Below are 19,844 nucleotides of genomic sequence, written 5' to 3'. Positions count from 1 at the left end.
GATCACAGAGATCAGGGAAAGACACATTCACACACAACTCAGGTGTTCATTAGCATTAACAATGACAAAAAATAAAGAAATCAGGCAGAAGTATCAAGTGCACCACAGATAAAATATGACAGTGTCATTTTACATTTGTATTCACACACACCTAAAGCAAAAGAGATTAATTTACAACTGATCATTTCTGCTAAATTTCCTAAGCAATAATTTCATTTCAACCAATATAATTGTGTCTTTTGAAGTAAGGATTGTCACACCTATGGACTGTCCTTGTATGTGTGTGTTTTTTTTTTTTTTACAATGTGCTCCTTGTCCTTGTTTGTCTTTATTTGGTTTTCCTGTCACTGTTTCCATTGTCTGGATCAGAACGATAAATGGCATTTACATTTTAAAATGAACATATTTAGCTTGTGTGTGTGTGTGTGTGTGTGTGTGTGTGTGTGTGTGTGTGTGTGTGTGTGTGTGTGTGTGTGTGTGTGTGTGTAAAATCCCAACATACTGTGCATGCTTCAGTTACCCCTTGCATGGGAACAGGTAAAAGTGATGGAGTGTTATGTAAAACTACACACACACACACACACACACACACACACACACACACACACACACACACACACACACACAAAAAAACAACCAAATATTTTACATTGTACAAATACAATTATGAGCTCATTTACCAGTTATGAAGGTTCTGCTGCTACTGCACCCCGGCTGCTGGTCTAAGGAAGAGCTGAGACCTGCCCCCAGGGATGCCCTCAACAATGGGTCTGGTGGCATTCAACCCTAGGGCCAGCTCCTCTGCTGGGGTGTGACGAGGGGGTGCAGGACCACTACCTGTCTTTTTTTGCTCTGCCCTTTTCTTGGTTGCTGTTATAAACAAACAAACAGATTATTTCAGAGTCTCTTTTCAAGAGACTAAAAGCAATATAAGTGATAAATATTACCATTCTGTAAAATATTCTTATATTTCACTTTTACTTGTTCCCATGTTCTATTGCAGGGGTGCCCAACCCTGTTCCTGGAGATCTACTATCCTACAAAGTTCAGCTTCAACCCTAATCAAACACACCTCAACCAGCTAATTAATCTCTTAAGCAGAACTTGATAATTACAGACAGCTGTGTTGGAGCAGGGCTGGAACAAAAATCTGCAAGTCGGTAGATATCCAGGAACAGGGTTGAGCAGCCCTGTTCTAGTGGGTCCTGTTGTGGCTCTAATGTTAAAGAGGATATAATATAATATAATATAATATAATATAATATACAATTACTTACCAGTTTAATTTGTCAGCAACTATTTTTCTGCCAGCCCTCTCTCCTCGCTTGAAACCTTTGCAGTGTTCCCTTGCATTTTAATTAAACTCTTGAAATTCCTCAATCAAGAGTTCTTGATTTGCTGCCGAAAAATACTTTGACATTCTCGCCACCAATCAAAGAGTTTCTGATCAATGTTTCTACTATCGATACGTAGCCCCTTTTAAGCCACCCAGTGATCTCAAATTACTTCATCCAGCTATACTCATCATCAACAACAGGTGCGTTCAGAGAACCGGAATAGCAAGCTCATAGTTAGCGTGATGATTTGATCTTGGACATAGTAAGCGAGGTACGAAGAATGGACCCCAGGTATAGAACACTTCTGTTTATCCTTGTAGAAGTATCCTTGGCAGAAATGACTGCTTGTGAGACCTTGTGAGACATACCCCTCTCGTCTCCATCAGATGTCAACATTTTCACCGCAGCTCTCTACAAGACCTATTTTTTGTTTAATCCAATATGTGTCCATATGTCACAAATATTTTACAGCAGCAACACTGTTTTGTGTGCTCTGGCACTAAAGTTAGCAAGCAATTTCCGCTTTACAGAAAACATATAACGTTAATGCAAATCAGCAACTTAACAGGAACACCAACAATCTCAGACACCTGGGTCCTTTTCCCAAAATGCAGTTCTGAGTTTTCTCCAACAATGTCTAATGAGTTTGGAGAACACCTGACAAGAGATCAGAGGCCATTCGTTCAAACAGAATCTCTCTAGATTCTCCAGAATCTCTCCGGTGCTTCTTCTCTTCAGTTTCTATACAGGGTTCAGGTCAGGGAACTGGAACGGCCATCGTAGAAGCTTCATTTTGTGCTCAGTGACACATTTTTGTGTTGATTTTGATGTTTGTTTTGGATCATCGTCCTGCTGGAAGATTCAACCATGGCCCATTATAAGATTTCCAAAAGAGACAGTCAGGTTTTTTCTGCTGGTATTTGATGGAATCCATTAAGCCGTGTATCTAAACAAGATGTCCAAGACCTTCCGGCAGAAAATTAGGTCCACAACATTAAAGACTTAGCAGTGTTTTTATCCTTGGGCGTGGGGTACTTTTTTATACCCGTCTGCACCAAGACCATCTGGAGGGTTAGCTGCCAAAAAGCAAATTTTTAGTTTCATCTGACCATAGAAGCCAGTCCTGTATGAAGTTCCAATCATGTCTGAAAAGTGAATATGGTGGAGTTTGTTTTTTATGAGCCAGGTGGTTTTTTTTCTTGAAACCCTCTGGAACAACATGTGGTGATGTAGGGGCTGTTTGATCATTTTATTTTAGGCTTTCTGACCCAAAGACTCAACAATTCTCTGCAATTCTCCAACTGTGATCGTTGGAGAGTCTTTGGCCACTCATACTCTCCTACGCTCGCTGCCTGTCCCATAAATTGGCTGTAAAAAAAAAAAGCATCTCTGTGGTTAGCCTAAGGTCCAAGATATGCCAAAAAAAACAATCAGTGCTACCAACGATTCCATAGAAAAACAAACAGTTATCCAACCAATCACCGTCAGGGGGTTGGTGTTGTGGACTTTGGTACTGGTGCAGGGATGTGAGGGAGGCAGAGCGAATGTCCACAACACCAACCCCCTGATAGTGATTGGTTGGAACACTGTTTGTTTTTCTGTGGAATTGTTGGTAGCACCGATTGTTTTTTTGGCATATTCTCGGACCTTAGGCTGACCATAGAGACGCGTTTTTTTTTACAGCCAATTTATGGGGCAGGCAGCAAGCGTATCATGAAGAAAGGTCAGCTGAATTTGACACTTTATGTTTCAGGCTTGAAATCACTGATACAACCTTTAAGTTGATTGGAACTTCTTAATTATTGCCCTGATGGTGGGAATGTGGATTTTCAATGCTTTAGCTCTTTTCTTACAGCCACCTTCTATTTTGTAAGCTCAACAAACTTGTTCTGTACATCAGAACTTTCTTTGGTTTTACATCTTGTGATGGATGATTAAGAGAATTTGGCTTTTGTGTTCCTCATATTTATAATCATGTAGAACAGAAACTCATGACTGGACAATTTTACACCCAATTTACATCATCTTACTTCAATGAAAGGTTACATTTTGTGATTTTTTTCAAATCAAAGATCTAAAGGATAAATGATGCATGTTTTATTTTCACGGTCACGTTTACTCATATTTATTAAGGGTGCCAATTTTAGTGGAGGGCACTGTATATATCTCAACAAAACCAGATAAAACATCTTAATTTATCAAAGCTAATAGTGTTAAAAATGTAAAAGATTGGATGACCATTCATTTTCTTCAATTAAATTCAGATAAGACAGATATTACTTATTAGACAAAAAACTGCACGGAATCTCTTGAATTACAATTTGCAACTAGACGGTTACGACATCGCGACAGCTTGTGAATTAAGACTATGCAGACATGGTACATCAGTCTGCCACGGATACCAATAGCTTGCTGCACCCCACAACCAAGCTGCATAAATCCTGCCATGTGAAGCAAAATGTCTTAGTACCAGTTCTTCATTGAACCCAAGCCAGGAAAAAACTTCTGGAGATTCATCAAATGTGTCTCCTTTTAACAGAGGGGGTGAGGCAGCTAATGTTCCTGTGGTCACCATGAAGCTGTTATTTCAGCATGAAGAATTATTTCAGGATTTCTCTCCATATAATGGACTTATATGGTCCCCTGAGTTTGAACTTCCAAAATGCAGTTTGAATGCAGTTTTAAAGGGCTCTAAACAATCCCAGCAGAGTTATTTTCTAAAAACTTACAAATTTACAAATATATACTTTTTAATCTCTACACAGAGCACACACAGAGATAGATAAGACAATCATTTATGGTTAAAAACTCACCAGGTGAGTTTTAGTTGTAACAATTCCTCACAGAGCGCAGAATTCACACTATTTGAAAAAAAAAAAAAAAAATTATGCTTATGAACATAGTAAACCCACAGACAGCCACCTTTTCCAAATCAAAGTGTGTGTATGTGTGTGTAGTCTCTCAGCGTCCCAACTGTACAGTATATACAATAGTTCAGATTGGTCTCACCGGTAGTCTTTTATCTTCCATGAGCGCAAAACCAAAAAGCGCTGGCTGTTTCAAGGTAAGTTTCCCAAAACAAAAAAGTATACTCCACAAAAAGACTCAGTCCAAGGGGGAAAAAACAGCCAACAACAAAAGAAGTAATCCACAGGATCGATCACCGGGTGCTGTTTCTAAACTCCATATGTGGTGTTTATGGAGCGTTATGAAGGTACTCCATAATGCTCCATATGTGATGTAGAGTAAAATATTTGTAGAGTAATTTACAACAGCTTTGATTGTGGCCTATCAAAATCAAGGACCGGAACTGTCCGTTCTAGACATTTCGTTTGAAACACTGTCCATGCTAAAGGGATCTGTTAGGCTTCTCTTTATTGTGTATCTTCATGTGTCTGTCAAGGCTTCCTTTTTGATTGAAACTCTTTCCACACTGTTTGCATGTGTAAGGCTTCTCTCCAGTGTGAACTCTCATGTGAATGTTAAGGTATCTTTTATGAGTGAATCTCTTTCCACATTGTTGGCAGGTAAAAAGACTCGCTGTAATGTGAATTCTCTGGTGAACTTTAAGGTTTCCACTTTCACTCTTTCCAGACTGAGGGGATCTGTAAGGCTTTTCTGTATTGTGAATTTTCATGTGACTGTCAAGTTGTCCTCGTTGACTGAAACTCTTTCCACACTGTTTGCATGTGTAAGGTTTCTCTCCAGTGTGAACTCTCATGTGAATGTTAAGGCATCCTTTACGAGTGAAACTCTTTCCACACTGGGTGCATGTGTAAGGTTTCTCTTCAGAGTGAATTCTCATGTGGATGTTAAGGTAGCCTTTACGAGTGAAACTTTTTCCACACTGTTTGCATGTGTATGGCTTCTCTCCACTGTGAACTCTCATGTGCATTTTAATGTGTCCTTGTTGTTTGAAACTCTTTCCACACTGGTTGCATGTGTAAGGCTTCTCTCCAGTGTGAAACCTCATGTGTCTGTTAATGCATCCTTTACGAGTGAAACTTTTCCCACACTGTTTACATGTGTAAGGCTTCTCTCCAGTGTGAATTCTCTTGTGCCTTTTAAGGTATCTTTGTTGTTTGAAACTCTTTCCACACTGACAACAAATGAAACTACTCATAGTTTCTGTCTTTTGAGCACTTTTTTGTTTAGACGTCTTTTCAGACTCACAAAAAGGTTTTTCTCCAGATATGAAATCATAAAGATTCTCATACTGATATTTCTCTTCAGTTTCATTCAGTACTTCCCTTTCCTCTTTCAGCGCTGTAAGGTCTAAGGTGGAAAAACAAAAAGATAAAAGTTAACCCAGTTTAATGGCACAAAGCAATTAACATCAAAACAAGTAGATATGTAATGCAGACATGCTAGATCCTATACAAAGGTGTCCATACCTGATCCTGGCTGCCAGAGATTAAGTTCCCCTTAAGTCGAATCACTTCGACGTTACATATGAGATCTCGCTTAAGAGACCAATCATCTCTGAGCCTTATTTAAAAGGCCAATGAACATTGGCGAGTGGTATCTGCATGCCAAGCCACTCCCCCGTACATACAGGTATATAAGATGGCGGCACGGACACTTATTCAGACTTTCGCTTTCGAAGCCTCTATGCTTGAGTCTTACAAACTTTCAAACAGTAGACGACTAAAGTTCCTGCTGCTCTTTCCCTGCTGGTGTGCTGCTGATCGAAAAAGAGCAAAGATCTAAAAGAGTGATTTCGCGGCAGCAGCCAGCAGGATCCTGCGGGCGGCCGTTTTCATGGCCTCAAAAAGCCTCCTGCACTCCAGCGAGGAAGCCCCATTGAGTGCACAGTGTGCCGCGGTTTCCTCCCTGGGCAGACCGGGACTAAAAGAGCAATTTCGGCCGTAAGATGTTTTTTTCAGAATGGCTTTTCAGCCATGCGCTTCCGGGTGCGGCAGTTTCCTCACCTAGCTGGACGGACATGAACGCTGCCTCACATGTCTGGGCCGTGATCATGCTGAGGCAGCGTTTACGGATGGTTCGTGCATTCATTGCGGGCCGCGTTTACCATGCTGCAGGCCAAGCTGCCTCAGCCTTGCACACTATGGCAACCCTGCAGGTTTACCAAGCCCAAGCGTTAAAACAACTGCACGAGGGTGGTCCTGACCAAGGAGTGATGCAGGAACTCCGTGCGTAATGTCCACGGCTGTGGTCCAGGAGTGTCATCTATGGCTGACTTTGGCACAGATGGCAGACGTCGACAAGGCACGCTTTCTCGACGCTCCCATCTCCCAGAGCGGCCTATTTGGCGACACTGTCAAGGACTTTGCCCAGCAGTTCTCGGCAGTCCAGAAGCAGACGTAAAAAAAGGCCATAAAACACATCTTGCCCTGCCGCAAAACTTCCATCCCGCCACCGGTGGCCCAGCCTTCTCGCAGGGACCGGCCAGAAACACCCGCAAGAAAGCTGCGAAACGTCCTTGACCCGGGCAACCTAGAGGTGATGGAGATTGTTTAGGGGACGATGACATCTACGTCCCCGCTCCCAGTAGAGGGCCGGGAACCACTGTGCATTTCAATGCTGCCGTCAACCTTCGGGCCGACGGTACCCACTTTTTCACAAAAAGAGCTAATTTCCTCACCTCTGGGGCTTCGGCCCCGAGTTCCCTTCTTACTTACACTCCTCGGAACCGGACTCGGAGCCTTGTATCGCCAGGGCAGGAACCAGGGAAGAAGGTAAGCACTGCTATGTGCAGTTAAGACTCTTCTCCAGGACGTTCATCTTTCTGGGTTCAGTCTCCTTCTGTGTTCCCCCAGGCTGCCCCACCACAGTCACATCGGTCAACGTTCCCTTGATACCCCTACAGTGGTTGATACGGACGGTACGGCTCGGCTTTGCGATTCAGCTTACCAGGTGTCCGCCCAGGCACAGAGGTGTCCTGCCTGCGGAGGTCGCAGTCCTACTGGCGAAGGACGCGGTCCAGCCTGCCCCTCCAGCCGAGATGAAGTTAGGGTCTTACAGTCCTTACTTCAACGTGCCCAGAAAGAGTGGTGGGTTAACACCCATCCTGGATGGAGCTCTGATCTGGTCCCTTCCCAGGCTGCCGGTCAGGAGGCTCGCCACAAAGTGCATACGACTATGCTTGGGTTGGGCTGGGTTGCAGCTATCGGCCTGAAGGGCACCCGCTTTCACGACTCAACTGTTCCCTGGCACAGACCCCTTCTGCGGCCTGTTTTCGGGGGCCGAGCGTCCCAGTGCTAGGTGCTTCCATTTGGCCAGTCCCTCCCCCTGTCCCCTCTTCGGCAGACAGGCATTCGCAAATCCAACCATCTCGGCGTCTGACTCCTTGTAGCTCACTAGCGAGTTCCGTTGTGCGCAACAGAGGGAACTGATGCTTTAGCATCCCTGCCATCTGGTCCTTCAGGGCAACCGAGGCAAGAGCACACTCTCCCTAGAAAAGGTGCAGAGGAGCTCGTTCTTCGGGTCGGAGCCGGACCCTGTCAACAAGACAGCCCGCCTTACTACCAAGAGCGCACAGACGGTGCTGTACTACTCGGTCCCTCTCAAATTATAGAGACTCCTGGGGAACATGACAGCTTCAGCCGCACTGCCGCTGAGCTCGTTTCATGTGAGACTGCTGCAGCATCCTGAGACCTCGGCAGATTAGGGTGAAGAAGGGACAGCCAAAGAAACGCAGACTGCCACAAAACGGAAAAGTTCAGAAAAATCAGACTAGGAGGCAAAAAGAAAGCGCAGCTTTTTGGTTTCATGGACAAAAGATTTTCTGTGGCTGAAACATGATAAGCTAAATAACTTAATGTTCTGCCGGGTGTGTCGCGAGTTTCCCTCGATTTCTGACTCGACAAGTGCGTTTGTTACTGGGACCAGTAATTTTAGGAAAGACCCCATCAGAACCCATGAGAAATCCCTGCATCATAAGAAATGCATTGGTGCTCAGTCTGCAGCATCTTTCCCAGAACAAACACCAATTGCAAAAAACATACTAAAAATAAACCAAACACAACAGGAAGTCCTGAAAAAACTTTTCAGAACAGCATACTACATTGCAAAAAGTGAATTGCCATTGGCAAAATTTAGCAGTCTTTGCAAACTTCAAAAAGCAAATGGCCTAGACCTTGGTTCCACTTACCTCAATGACCATGCTTGCAGAGAGTTTATTGGAGCAATAGCACAAACTTCAAGAGACCAGATCGAAAAGGAAATTCAAGAAAGCAGGTTCTTATCTATTCTTGCAGATGGCAGTACAGACACTGGTATAATAGAACATGAGTTGGTTCATGTCAGGTATGTGAGAGATAATGGTGAGGCAGTGAATACCATGAGTATCAGAGAAGACACATGGAAAAAGTAAGTAGTGTGTGCGAATTTTGATGGTGCTGCAGTGATGATGGGTGTGAAAACAGAGGAGTAGCTAAGAGACTGAAACAAAGAATACCCCACATCATAACAATCCACTGTGTGGCTCACAAATTGGAGCTAGCCATGCTGGATAGTGTGAAAGGCTGTGAGTACCTGGTGAAATTTGAAGATACACTGAAAACCATCTTTAAGATGTACTACTATTCCCCAAAGAAGCGAAGAGAACTGACAGAAATAAGTGAACTGTTAAATGAGAAAATGGCACATTTCAGTGGCCTGAAGAGCACACTATGGCTTCCAAGCCGGCTGAGATGTCTAAAGGCTGTGGAAAAAAATTACACTCCCATTGTTGTTCATATGGAGAACATGGCAGAAGTAAGTGATATAAAGTCAGAGGATGCAGCCAAAGCAAAGGGGGTGGTGCAGGAGATGAAGAGTCAGAAATTTGTTCGCTTCCTGCATTTCATGTTGGACTACAGTACCATCTTATCCAAGTGCAGTACTGATTTTCAGCATGACAACTTGAACATCACGCGAACAAATCAGTTAGTTGAGAGCACCACATCACGATTAGTTGGCCTGAAAACAAAACCAGGAGAATAACAGAAAACTCTGGACACAAAGTTCACAGTGAACGAGGATGGAAGCATTTGTTACTGTGGAACTCAGCTCACAAAAAGCCAGCGACCTGCTAGAAGAGGTGAGGGCACAGACAAAGACACCCTTGGTGCAGAGATTCAGAAGATTATTGACAACACAGTCAAGTACATGGACAGCAGATTTAAAAATCTGTGTGAAAAGCCTTTCTCTTGTTTTAAGGTTTTTGACCCTTCCACTCTTCCCTGCCTCAGAGAAGAGCTGGCAAATTATGGAGATGAAGAGGTGAATTATCTTGTCACACATTTTGCCAGTTTGCTAGATGAGGAAGAGAAGAAGAAAATTCCACAAGAATGGATGGATCTAAAAATGTGGCTTGCAGAACACCGGGGCAGCAAGCTAGATTGCTTGTACAGGGATCTCCTCTCTGAGAATCCAGAACAACTCTCGCATATCTTGCTGCTGGTGAAATTAATGCTGACACTTAGTCCATCGACAGCCATCTGTGAGAGAGGATTTTCCTGCATGAACCAAGTAAAGACAACACATCGTACTTCTCTACAGCCCGAAACACTGAATGACTGCATGCAACTCTCCATAAATGGAGAATCGGTTGAATCTTTTTGCCCTGATGAGGCATTTCGGTTCTGGATGTTTTCTGGAAAAGGCTGAAGACACCTGGAACATTAAACCCCGACAAGAACTAAGAGCAGAGAAGTGGAAACCGATGCACAGGAGGAGAAAGGTGAAGAAGGAGATGCTATGCCCTCAACGTCGAGTGGCATTGTCTCATCCGTGACCTCAGTTGAAATTTCATATTCAGAATCTGACTGATTCATGTTATACATTGTTCTTACAATTTCATAGAAATTTCTGTTCAGTTAGAACCAAATATTTGATTTGATGGTTGTAATTTGACTGTTTAATACCGTTGTTCTAATTTGTTTTGAAAATGTTTTTGATTAGTGTTTTGTTTCCTTTACAATATTCTACAAATTAAAAAATCTCTTTATTTTATTCAGGCTACCTACATTTATTTCGGGCTCCCAAAAACTGAAGAGTGCCTGCCCGAAGGGCTACCAGGGATTTCAAAATTTTGCGAGCCCTGATGCCATCTCCCTGTCATATTTGTACCAGGGAAAGCCATGCCCCTTAGGTGTTCGTGCCCACTCCACACGGAGTGTTGCCTCATCCTATGCGTTGGCTCATGGTGCCTCACTAGCAGATATTTGTAGAGCTGCGGGCTGGGCGACACCTAATAACTTCGCCAGGTTCTACAACCTTCGCGTAGAGGCCATTTCCTCCCATGTCTTAACATAAAGAAGACTTCAGGTGAGCTCTATTGACCCTCAGGGTGTTGGGAAGGTTACATATACAATAGCCACCTGCTGACACCTCTGAAAAGGACTTGTCGGCACGTGGGGTTGTGCGTAACATGGCGTCAGGGTCGTGGCCTGTTCCATGGGTCTGTTCCCATATGTAACATCAAAGTGATTCGACTGAAGGGGAACTTCTAGGTTACGAAGGTAACATTCCCCTGCCCCGCCCCTGGCGTCGCGCTGACGCCGGCTCGATCGGCTCCTCAACGAAAACCTGAATGAGTGTGCGTGCCACCATCTTATATACCTGTATGTACGGGGGAGTGGCTTGGCACGCAGATACCACTCCCCAATGTTCAGAGATGATTGGTCTCTCAAGCGAGATCCCATATGTAACGTCTCCGTTCCCTTCTTCTGGGAACGAGGGTTACCAACGTAACCTAGACGTTGTGTGTTTTTCAATTAATTAAATCTAGGAAATCTATATACTGATCTCAATTCTTTATATTCTATTATATATTCTATTATATACCATTTGTATGTCTTCTAGGGGATAAAATTCAACAAATTTAGAGAGGCTAGGAAAAAAGAAAGGGGACAAATTCCCTAATCAACCATCAGATGAAAAATTCATCACAAAATAATTCCTTCTTTTATTAAAGGTTTTATTAAAGGTCCCATATTGTACACATTTCTGGGGGTTTATTTTAGTTGTTGATGTCCTTAGGAATATATATTTGCAGTCTAAGTGCCAAAATCCATCTCAATATATTTTTGAAGCTCCTTTTTTAGGAGCTCTGTCAAGAACAGATCGATTTTGGCCTGGCTAATTAATATTCATTAGCCTCTCTTCTGATTGGCCTGTTGTTTTCTGAGTGACGCACAGGCCAACCACAGGTAACTACAGTCATGTATGGTGTAGCCTGCTGTGGCTTGGTAATACTCAACAGGATGTTTCAGAGTGATAATTAATGGGGAACTCCTCACTATCAGCACTGAAGCACAGATTTTTCATCAGGTTAGTTTGAGTTTAGTGAAACGTACGTGTCGCATTTCATCTCACATCCAAATGCCAAATGTCTTTACGGGATCTTTACGGATTGTGTGTGAAGCACGCAAAGATTCTGAAAAAAATGTGTGTGAACTAAATGAACCAAATCAAACAATTACGGAACAAATCATGGGACACCTTATCCGTGCGGAATGGCTGTGTGAAAGAGGCTAAAGTTGACGTGCCACTGGTCTTTTATATTATTGTTTTTAGGAAGCCTGTGCAATGATATAGTCTCGACATCTATCGACTGAACAGCGTTTTCTCGACTTGTTTCTGTGTTGTTGTTGCTCAGCAATGTACGCGATGTTTTCAGCAGTTTGGCAAAAGGAGGGTGGGACGGTGGTTGGTGCTAGAGGCGGTGACTGAGTAGATTGGCATCACATTTTTACGGAAGTCACAGCAGCTTGTGAAAAGGAACAGCTACTTTATGCAGGCTGTATGCAGTTTGCTGTGTACTGACTGTTTTGAAACTTATATGGTAGTTACTAGGGCTGGGCGATATGGAGCAAAAATATATCTCGATATATTTTGCTATATCTCGATATACCATATATATCGCGATATCTTTACAGGATAAATAACCCCCCAAAAACTACTGCAAAAACAAATATGCCAAATTCCTAAGTCTTTTTTATTGAAACTCAGAGGTAGGCAGTTCAGAACAAAGTGCTTCTGCGAATTTTCTTTAAAAAAAACCTGTATATATATTAGAGCTACACGATTCTGAATAAAATGAGAATCACAATTTTATTTTTGCTTAAAATAAAGATCACAATTCTCTCACGATTATGGAGAACTTTTTTCCTCCTAAATAGATCTGACATTTTGTAGTGTTACAAATTATGTAGAGTGCACCTTAAAAATCTACTTCATAACAGGAGTTCTGACCTTTTTCACAGACATCCTTGTTGCCTTTTTCTCTATTACACTTTAGAAATAATGCAAGAAATGATATATCAGATGAAAACATGAAATGTCAAAATTCATCATTTGAAAGCCATTTTAAAGCCAGACATTGCATTAACATGGACAATGTACATCAAAATCGTATTACAAAATGTTTTTGCCCATGCATTATAAAGATTTAAGTTTCAATTCTTCATTTTCACGTCTATGTTCAAAAATGGGAGTAACAGTTAAGGGGTTAATGGATTGTCATGCTTGCTCATTTATGGTTCCATTGCTCTGCTGGTCCATAAATCTGGCATGATCAAAGTACTACTCTTTCAATATTCAAAGTGCAAATAGAGACCGAGTTTTTCAAGGATTTTATGTAGCCTAATTTGCGCGCATTGGGGAGTCGCTCTCTAAACGCGGGGATTATTTAAATTGCTTTTGAATGTGCGGACACGTGCGTCCCTGCTGAAAAAAACAGCATATGCTGGTTAGGTATGTTTTGGTGCTGGGATGCTGATTTTAGCTGGTTTATGCTGGTTTATGCTGGTTTATGCTGGTCATGTTGCTGGTCAAGGACCAGCATAAACCAGCAAAGGACCAGCATTAACCAGCAACATGACCAGCATAAACCAGCAAAAACCAGCAAGGGACCAGCATAAACCAGCAAAAGACCAGCATAAACCAGCATCCCAGCACCAAAACATACCTAACCAGCATATGCTGGTTTTTTCAGCAGGGGTATTATACTTTTAATTTCGTTTTAACGATCGTGTAAAAATCTCGGTTCGTGGTGCTAGAAGCTTTGGTTGGGACAAACTTTCGGCATTCACGGCAGTAGACGTCCGACACCTTAAAACCAAAGTATCTCCATATAATGGAGCCGGTTGTCCTTTTTTTTGCGACTAGTTCTGTAGCCTCCGGGCTGGTTGCGGAGGCTCAAGTTGAACGACAGGCGAGGGGAGGGAGAACAAAAGAAAGGAGACGGGGGCGAGCACAGACGAGTACAGCACAGTGAAGGCAAACAATCAAAGTCGCGAAAATATAAACATTATATCGATATATACGATAGGCTATGTCAAAATTCATATCGAGTTTAAAAAATATCTTGATATATTTTAAATATCGAGATATCACCCACCCCTAGTAGTTACATAACCCCTAGACCTCAGTTATCATGAAAAAAGCCAGGAAATTTCAGTTTTGACAATATGGGACCTTTAAATTACTTTATATACACACACAAGATATAGAACTGTTTAACTTATACATTATAATCTTACATCTCACATGATTCCATCAGAATTTAACTTCAATGTTTGTGCTTTTGTTTTGTCTTACTTTTTGTTTGTTTGTTTTATTGTCAGGCTTGCTATATATTTACAACAGTGTTTTCTCTTATTTTGTACTGTTTTTCTGTATGTCCTACATTGTCTTGTTCTACAAAAAATGAAATTATCATACTAGATGAATTGCATGAAAAAGTATCATGTGTTCCATTTGTATAGTCTCAGTTAGCTTTTATGAGGCGCAGCAAGGCAAATTTAATATTTTCTGTGGATGAGAACCTTTTGGAAAATGCCTAAAAACGCTAATGTGGATGGAGAAAAAACAAAGGCTGTTTTCAATTGTATGTGGATTAATTTAGGAGTATTATTTTTATTACTATATTATATAATATATATATATATATATATTTTTTTTTCCAGCTAATTCCACATTATTGTTACAACTTAAATACTTAAATGCATGACATCATAATAACAAATGGACAATTTCTCAGCTGCACTTGAAGGCAGCATTAGTATGTCATCTCAACACTTCTGTCAAATGTCAAAACATTTCTGTATATTCATGTCTATACGGAGTCCAGCTATGAGAATAAAAACCAACCTGTTTTTTCCTCAGTATCTTCATGTTTGATTTTGAATGTTTCTTCAATCCTCAGGTCTTCACTCTCCTCTTTAATAAACGCCATCTTTGTTTGTTCCTCAGTATCTTCATGTTTGATTTTGAATGTTTCTTCAATCTTCATGTCTTCACTCTCCTCTTTAATAAATGCCATCTTTATAATAGCGTATCACATGGATCTCAGTTGATTCTCCAGGAGTTTTTCTGTGTGTTTGAACACTTTGTCCTGTTTAATATGAGAATAAGTAAAAGAAAAATACATGCAAAGTAAATCTCTGTGTGCGTCTCAATCAGCTTCTAGTTCAGTAGTCAGTAAGACAGTCAGAGTTAATATACATATAAAATATATACAAATTACACAAGGTTAAATTTAGGTAAGCTATTTTTTATTTACATTAGGTATTTAATTATTTGTTCATAAGAACATGAGAACATTCTCAGTTATTACACGGCTCTCTGGAATGCTTGATTCTGATTGGTCAGTTGAGACATTTGTAGGTTCGTTCTTTTCAAATAATAACCGCTCCAAAGTAATAACGCTTAGCCGGTACTACTTGTATGTTTAAAATCCCTCCGTGCCAACAAAGATTACCGTTTGGCGCCATCTTGTGACAAACACTGGACAACCACAATTAACAATGGAAAATTTCGACATTAATCTATTTAAATTGTCTTACTAACGTACATAGTTTGAATGTTAGTCACGTGGTACTATATCGTTTCGCGGAAGGATAAAAATGTTAATTTAAAACAAATATGCCAATAAAAGGTTTCAAATTCATATTCATGTCCAGTTTTTTTCCTTATGTGGCAAGTAGCCGTGTAATAAGCGGGATAATGTACAGGCAGCCGGTAGTTATCGCGAAATAAGCCCCTTCAGTGTGATACAAGACCCTCCGCTTCGCGTCGGGTCCTGATCACACTGTCGGGGCTTATTTCTGCGATAACTACCGGCTGCCTGTACATTATCCCTTACTTATGATTCACTCGTTTGTGTTTGTTGTTGTCGTTTGTAGTCCGCATGCCGCTGAATCGAATCACTGAATCATTTCACAAATTATTTGATTCAAATGATTCGAATTCTCAGTTTCTCTCATCACTTCTTATCATCACACGATTGAATCATGATATAGAGAGCGAACTGAAACTTATCTTCTCTGTAACTAAAGGCTAACATTTATTTAAGTAACACTAAATAAAGCACTACAATTTTATATTTAACGATAATGCATTTTTTAATTTTACATAGCTTGTAAATGTAGAGACATTCATTGATGTTACAGTGTGCATTGATTTAAAAACTTTGAAACCACAAACCTTTCTTCATGCGAATCACAACAGATGAGGAGCGCAGCGCATCTTTATGACCTCACAGCATCAGAGCAAAATAAAAGCCCATTGGTGCACTGCTCTCTAAAATCACAAACACATTATATAAATGTTGTATATAGAATATAATTTCGTACCCACATGATGATGCATTTCTAAAGTTATTAGCATTGTAAATATATTATTTTTCTCTGTTTTAAAATGTACATTTCTAACACTATGCTTTCTTTTTACATACCTTGCCATTAAATTCACATAAACTAGTCAATGCTGCTGTGTAACTGTTACAAAGGGCAAATGAGGCCACAAAAATATTTTGTAAGATGCATTGGCAAGCACCAATACTTAAATGTTTGTCTAATATTTTAATATGTTCTGTAGATCCAAAGAGGCCTGTTGAGGAAGAGAGAGACAAGGTGACAAAAAAATATTAAACAGGCAAAGGGGGTAAAGAAACAGGCAGAGAAGAGAAAGTTTCATGCACTTGAGATGGAGGAATTGTAAGAGAGAAGAGAGATTAAGGGAGTCATATTAAAAGCAGATTGGTGAGAAGAAGAAAATGAGCAGAAGCTAAGACTCTAGATACAGGAAAATGTTGCACTCCTATTACTCATGAATGGGAGAAAGTGTAACGCTCAACATGGAGAATTAATCAAGTCATCCCAGCTGCCATTAAAAGCTCCACATACTCATACTCACACATGAAATCCTAAACTGCTACATAATAAGCCTGATCAAGGATAGTAGCCTAATAGACTTTTCCAAGCATCAACATAATAAAATATATGAAAAGCTAAAAAAGTATTGAAATATTAAATACAGTTGTAAAATGCACTTTTATTTATTAGTCTTTGCATATTTAATTTTATTTTTGTAATAGGTTTTTGTAAAGCATGTTAAAATATTGTTTTGAGTTGCTTGCTATTTACAGTGGAGAGTTAACTGTTTTTATCGTGTGGTTTTCGCTGATCTGTGTTAAAACCAGACTAAAAAAACGAATAATAATATTGAACATAGTAATTATTAATTTAAATAGTAACCTTTATGGAATCCTCAACAATTGAAAACATTCAGAAATCTATTATCCCTGGGTTTTTTTTTGTTTGTTTTTTTTCATTTATAGATGATACCAAATATTTCAGGGATATTTTGACCACTCAAGTAAGAAATCTCCATGGTTTCCATTTTGGAAATCTGGTTACCTTTCTTTCTGCACTTTAGTGATTTTAGACAGCAGCATTATGATTTTAATATGACTTTTATTTTGGTCTGACGATGACATCATAATGCTGCGCTCTGTTGTGATTTGACTCTAGAAGGTTTGTGTTTTTCCACATTCAAAGTGTTTAAATAGATGCAATGTATATGTTACAGCTTTTAAATAACTGTAAAGTGATTATTTTATCTAATAAAGCAGTTTAATAGTTTATCTAGGGTTAAAGAACGTTATTTTCGCGAGTAAAGCGCATCTGCTCATCATACATAGAGATGCTGCTTCTCATTGCGCTCTATATCTGAATCAGTTTAAAATAAACACGCAAATGATAAACGGGGGAAACACACGTGCATTCGGATATTTCGAGATTGGTTTCAGACCTCATTCATATGTGGAAATAAATATTATATAAATCGGATATGTCATGTGCCAATGCGGCTGTCATGTAACGTTTAACTGACTGCGGTAAAGTTGGTTTCATATTCGCACATTCGGATTTATGTGTTCAATAGCTTTGTTAATATACATTTAAAAAGGATACTCACAATTAATTTGTATTGCTGACTATAACAAGCAGTATCTACAATCCATTTTTCAGCAGAAGTCGATGTTTTTAGAAAGCTAAAAAACACGTTTAAGCCTATGGAGTGATGTGACGTCATCGCCACCGGAGGGACCGTCTACAAATTACATGAAACTTTTATGGCAAGTTGCTAAAGACTCTTTTGAGCTGAAAAGCAGTTTCAGAGCATGTTGATATATGACACATTTTTGATTTATATATTTAATAAACAATTTGTGCCTGAAGTATAAGTTTGTTTGCTACTATTGTGTTAATTACTGAGGTTCCTTTTATGACGCATGATTAAGTTCAGTAGCTTTTAAAAGGCTTATAAAAGTTCATGAACACATTGGAAAATCTTAACTTGACCCTAATAAACATACTACAACTTTTTATTGTGCAATAATTTTCTTAATGTGGTCAATTTGTACTATTTAATAATGTGTTGTATTGGTTTCTTCATTAAAAGAAAATTTAGTTCAGTTATTTGCTCTAGATGTTTCATTTCTATCATCATTGTATTCTATGGGGTTCTTCAATGTCACAGCATACAGTTCAATAACTTTTCAAAAGAAGGTCACACGACTACAAGACAAGTTGCTAAATATTTATTTGACTATAAAGAACATACTACAAGTCTTTAATGTACAATTCTTTGCTCTAGATGTTTAACTTTTACCATCATTGTATTCTGTGGGATTCTAGTGACAAACAATCCAGTTCAATAGCTTTTGAAAGGACGGTCACACGACTACTTAACAAGTCAACACAGTCTCATCTGGAACCAATAGAACACATCGAAGCCCATGTTTTCGCGATGTAACGTGTGTTTTGTTGTTTAATTGTAATAAAGAGTTATCATCAATATGAGGTGTCAAACAATATTCTCCAGGTGTTAAATTAATGGACTGGATATAAAATATTTTCCTGTTGTTTATCATGTTCATTTAACATTAAACTCGTGCAATATCGAAATTTTTGTGCATTGATTTTTGTTTGCAGTCTTGCAGGACAGGTCCTGTCCATTGTGCTGAATTCATCATTGATACGTTACATGCACACGAATAATACTATAATTTACAACAATCTTAGATCACTTCTAATTGTTAGATCATTTCACTGAGAGATGAGTAAACGCCCAAAGTGCGTAATCTGGGAAAGACTTAATTGGAGAAGGTGTAACAAAATGCATACTTGAAATGCATACTTACAAATGACCGTACCGTTTCAACACTCATGAAGAAGCTACAACGTACTAATAGTTGATAATGAGTGTTCAAAGGGAATGTGTTTTAGGAACGATGAAATCTGAATAGAACACACCCCATATTTATCAGTGCAACAGCTGATTCACATTCGGGGAAGCCTTTAAATATCCAGGTAATCTGTCCCCAGATGTTGGACGGGGTAAAAAGCAGACACACTGAAGTGCTAAAAATAAGTTGATGGGATTGACCTACAATGGGAAGGTATAAAAAAGGGAGCAATTTAAGTAGATCAGACGTCTGGGCACAAGCAGGAGGAATTGATGCTGTGGTTAACCAGTTTCACAAATTTGGTGTTTTAAATAGAAGCACTACATACTCTTCAGACTTGGTCCGAGCTATCTTCAGCTCTATTTGGAAAAGACGGAAAAAAAAATCGTCACTGGTTATGGGTGGTGTGGACAAATAATCGAAATGGAGTGCGAGACAAACTACACCTGGCCACAAAAGTTAATCCTGGTGCACCAGAACATGGGGTAAAGGAAATCAAACCAGGACATTACGGTAAGAAAAGTAATTGTACAGTAGCCTACTTAATAGAAAAATAAACTTTCAGGTTAATATTTTGTATTATGTGGCTTCCTTTTCTAAAATCATATTAGCCTACTCTTTAACAAAATAAACTATACATATAATTATAAAGTCGAAAAACAATAATACAAATCATTTTCGTTGTTCGACAAAGCGACCATTGCAAATCATTTAAACTTTGAACATGTCATAGAACTCGGGAGCAGATTACTGTCGGAGATTTGCCGTGTCGCGCCCACTGATCTATATAATGATTTCGTTCTGTTTGAAAAATTGACAATTAATGAAGAGAAATGTAAGAGTTTTCGTATTTTTTTTGTTCGTGGGTAAAACATAGCTTAAGCTTTAATATTTGTGCATGGGCGGCACTGAAAAGCCACTTTTCAATTCAGCGTCTTTACAATCTGTCTCATCATGCATAATAAATGTTCGTCTGATGTACTGCTCTGCAAATTAGTCACTTAAATTTCTTCACAATCGTTGAC

At 39.8% G+C, this 19,844-nt stretch overlaps 1 protein-coding gene across 1 annotated transcript in view; it reads right to left on the bottom strand.

Moving 5' to 3' along the window:
* Positions 1-700: 700 nt before the first annotated feature.
* The window catches only part of LOC141321508 (uncharacterized), a 41,861-nt gene continuing 22,717 nt past the window's right edge, over positions 701-19,844 (bottom strand). Inside the window, exons 3-4 of the mRNA XM_073833377.1 lie at positions 4,854-5,398; positions 701-870 (exon numbers count right to left, since the gene is read on the bottom strand). Of these exons, the coding sequence (XP_073689478.1) occupies positions 701-870; positions 4,854-5,398 (715 nt within the window). The remainder of the gene's footprint in view (positions 871-4,853; positions 5,399-19,844) is intronic.

Source organism: Garra rufa, chromosome 1 (assembly GCF_049309525.1).
Source record: "Garra rufa chromosome 1, GarRuf1.0, whole genome shotgun sequence".
Taxonomy (NCBI): domain Eukaryota; kingdom Metazoa; phylum Chordata; class Actinopteri; order Cypriniformes; family Cyprinidae; genus Garra; species Garra rufa.
The sequence above is the reverse complement of the archived record's forward strand: the minus strand, read 5'-3'. Positions and strand labels throughout refer to the sequence as shown.